The following is a 3,235-nucleotide window of genomic DNA, read 5'->3' on the forward strand; positions in this document are numbered from 1 at the left end:
TCCTACGACGGTTGGAGAATGTTCTTTGACGGAGCGGCAAATTTCAAGGGAGTCGGCATTGGAGCCGTCTTGATATCGGAAACTAGCCAACATTATCTGGTATCTGCTAAACTCACGATTTCCCTGCACCAACAACATGGCAGAGTATGATAAGAGCCTAAAGACTAAACCTGTCAAATAATCCTAAATTCGCGCGTTTATAAGCCGTTCTTATTACAAGTAACTTAATCACATGATGGCATAAGAATAATTATACGCTGTCAGTGTAAAAAAATAAAATAAAAGAAAATAATAAGATAACAAACAGCTAGCCAGTACGTATTCATAATTGGAAAACCAAAAAAAAAAGAAAAAATTCCACCGATCAATATACAAACGTCCGATTTTTAGCCAAAAACACATAACAAAGGCTCATCCAACTTAATGCTGAAACAAAACAGCAAAAAGACAAAAAAAAAAATGTAAATATTTACAGAAAATCATCAAAATCTAAACTCTCTGGAATTTCAAACTTCATGAAATTACTGCAATAACTCTCTTTCTCTTCTTCTGTGCTAAAATTCTGACTATTCTGATTGCTGCTGTTGTTTAGGGACTGAAATGTTGAATTTTCAGATGCATCAGACGCAGAATAATTACTATAGTATTGCAAAGGTAGCATCATATTTTCTTGGAATATTTGGCCATTCATGGACTGATGTGAAGAAGAACATGAAACATTTGGGGTGAAATTTGGAATTTCAGGAACTTGGTGGTGGAGTTGATTATTATATTGGAACATAGAGGTCTGATTATTCGGAATATTTGGCCCAAGAGAGTTTTGAATTTGTTGTCCATTCAATAACTGGTTTTCTTGAATTTTTTGCAATAACAATTCTGGATTTTCAGTTTGGGATACTAAAAGGGTATTTGCAAGTTTTAATATTTCTGGATTTACAAGTGCTTGTAATCCAAGTAAACTGGAAAGGTTAAGCTGAGTTGAGTTGAAAAGCGATGATAAATCTAAGAAATCAAGACGAGGTCTGTGAGTTACTGGATCAATGCCCATTCTCAATAGTCTTTTTCTTATGTGTGTGTTCCAGTAATTTTTGATTTCGTTATCTGTTCTTCCTGGCAAACGAGCCGCTATAGCTGACCACCTAAAAACAAACATAGAGATAAACATATTAGCTTTAGTTTAGGATCACGAATGTTGAAAACATAATTAAGTGAATAACAATATGTTATCTCTAACATGTAAAAATTTTTTTAAATCAGGTGGCAACATAATTCAACATAATACTAGAACAAACACAGTCCTTGAGCCGAGAGTCTTCCGGAAACAACTTCTCTACCTTCACAAGGTAGAAGTAAGATCTACGTACATACTACCCTCCCCAGTCCCACTTGTGGAATACACTGGATATATTATTATTATTATTATTATTATTATTATTATTATTATTATTATTATTATTATTATTATTATTGCTGTTGTTGTTGTTGTACTAGAACAAATACAGGTAGTGGTTAAGTATTAACGTCACTTGGTCACGAAAAATAATCATGTCTGCATGTGAGAGTCGTGTTTAAAACATGATAATTAGGTAAATTAAAGTGTATTCTCTCTCTAGTTGATCATGAGCGTATTGAAAACATAATTAGGTAAATAAAAATTATGTACTCTCGTTGACACGTTAAACATTATTATAGATGAAAGTGGTAAAGATCTTTGAATAAATAAGGAGAAACTAATGAAGAAAAATTTAAAGAAAAAGTATAGTAATAGATATGATCGTACTTGTTCCCAAGAACACTGTGAAGTTGGATAATAGTTTCTTCTTCTTCAAACGAAAATCTTCCTCTCCTAATATCAGGTCTTAAATAATTCGTCCATCGAAGACGACAACTCTTGCCACACCTTTGTAGTCCTGCAAAAGAATTTGATTGAAATATTAGAACACTTATATATATATTTTTATTAAGGTTGGAGCCATAGAAGCAGCGTACATCACATCCTTGGGAAGCAGCCCTTCTCCGGACTCTACGTGAATGCATGCATGATATATATTTTGTGCAGCGGACTGCTCTTTTTGAGGAAAAGAGATGGAATTAAGAAAGAATGTTTATCTTCATGTCAAATAAATTAAAAGTGGATGAATTATTTACCAGCATTTTTGGGGAGATTTCGCCAGTTTCCAGGGCCATGAAGTTGAATATATTGAATGAGTTTTTGATCTTCCTCTGGAGTCCATGGACCTTTTTTCAGTCCATTTTTATCACAACATGGTGTTCTTCCCATAGCTCTTTATTTTGTTTTTAGGAATATTGATGTAGAAGATTGTAAAGGTTTGAAGAAAATAAAAATAGTTGTGGTAAGGAAGAGAAGATGGAGATTTTGGAAAACAAAAGTGAAGTTGTAGGTCCTTATGGAATATGAGCCTTATTTATAGAAGAAAAAAATATAAGAGAAATAAGTGCTTTAAGACAGATTGAAGTCAATAGTATTAATTTGTCAAGACCGAGGTGAAAGCAAATAAAGAATTTGTATGTGAAATGTTATTTAAGTTATTGTGTATAATGTTTTTACATTGTTGCTGTAGTTTAACCTATTATATTAGCTTAACTATTATTTTTATTAGATTATTACTTAATGTTTTCTTAGAGAAATTTACTTGTATTTATCTTAAAATTGACCAAATTTTGTAAATATTTTTTACGTATGTCACCAAGTTCATAGAATTTACACAATATCATATTAACAGAAAAATAATTATTACATGTAATTATTTATAATAAGTGAAATTAGTAACCTAAATAATAAATAATATGATATAATTAAATTTTTGCTCTGAATATATATATATATATATATATATATATATATATATATATATATATATATATTTATGTATAATTAAAATATAATCTATGTATATAATTAAAAAAAATAAAAAATGAACATGACCGTCTATTTGTATAAAGATCCCTATGTTAAATCCTTTGTCCATATCAAAAAGGAAATTTTCTTACAATTTTTCAACAGTAGAAGTTTTCGGATTTTATCTGAAAAAAGAAATGTGAAACTTTGGGAGAATTGTTTAGGGACAAGTGGTGGTTAACTAATGGTTTTGACCTTTGCACCAAAGTCTTCAAACAATGACTGATTAGTCGGTATGGTTGGTAGATTTCCCCTACCAATTATGAGGACAAGATTTCATGTTTATATTTGTGGAGTGTGCGCTTCTTTCTAACA

At 30.8% G+C, this 3,235-nt stretch overlaps 1 protein-coding gene across 1 annotated transcript; it reads right to left on the minus strand.

Moving 5' to 3' along the window:
- Positions 1-292: 292 nt before the first annotated feature.
- LOC109237922 (transcription factor MYB39-like) lies at positions 293-2,394 on the minus strand. Its single transcript, XM_019404316.1, has 3 exons — positions 2,149-2,394; positions 1,781-1,910; positions 293-1,139 (listed from the first exon to the last, which is right to left on the minus strand). Exons 1-3 carry the CDS (start codon positions 2,279-2,281, stop codon positions 470-472), a joined length of 933 nt encoding a protein of 310 aa, XP_019259861.1. The 5' UTR covers positions 2,282-2,394; the 3' UTR covers positions 293-469.
- Between the last annotated feature and the right edge of the window lie 841 nt (positions 2,395-3,235).

Source organism: Nicotiana attenuata, unplaced genomic scaffold, assembly GCF_001879085.1.
Source record: "Nicotiana attenuata strain UT unplaced genomic scaffold, NIATTr2, whole genome shotgun sequence".
Classification (NCBI taxonomy): domain Eukaryota; kingdom Viridiplantae; phylum Streptophyta; class Magnoliopsida; order Solanales; family Solanaceae; genus Nicotiana; species Nicotiana attenuata.

Coding starts and splice junctions, on each gene's coding strand:
- LOC109237922 (XM_019404316.1), bottom strand. CDS start 2,281: ATGGGAAGAACACCATGTTGTGATAAAAATGGACTGAAAAAAGGTCCA. Junction 1,911..2,148: donor AAATCTCCCCAAAAATGCTG/GTAAATAATTCA, acceptor ATTCTTTTGCAG/GACTACAAAGGTGTGGCAAG. Junction 1,140..1,780: donor CACAGTGTTCTTGGGAACAA/GTACGATCATAT, acceptor GTTTGTTTTTAG/GTGGTCAGCTATAGCGGCTC.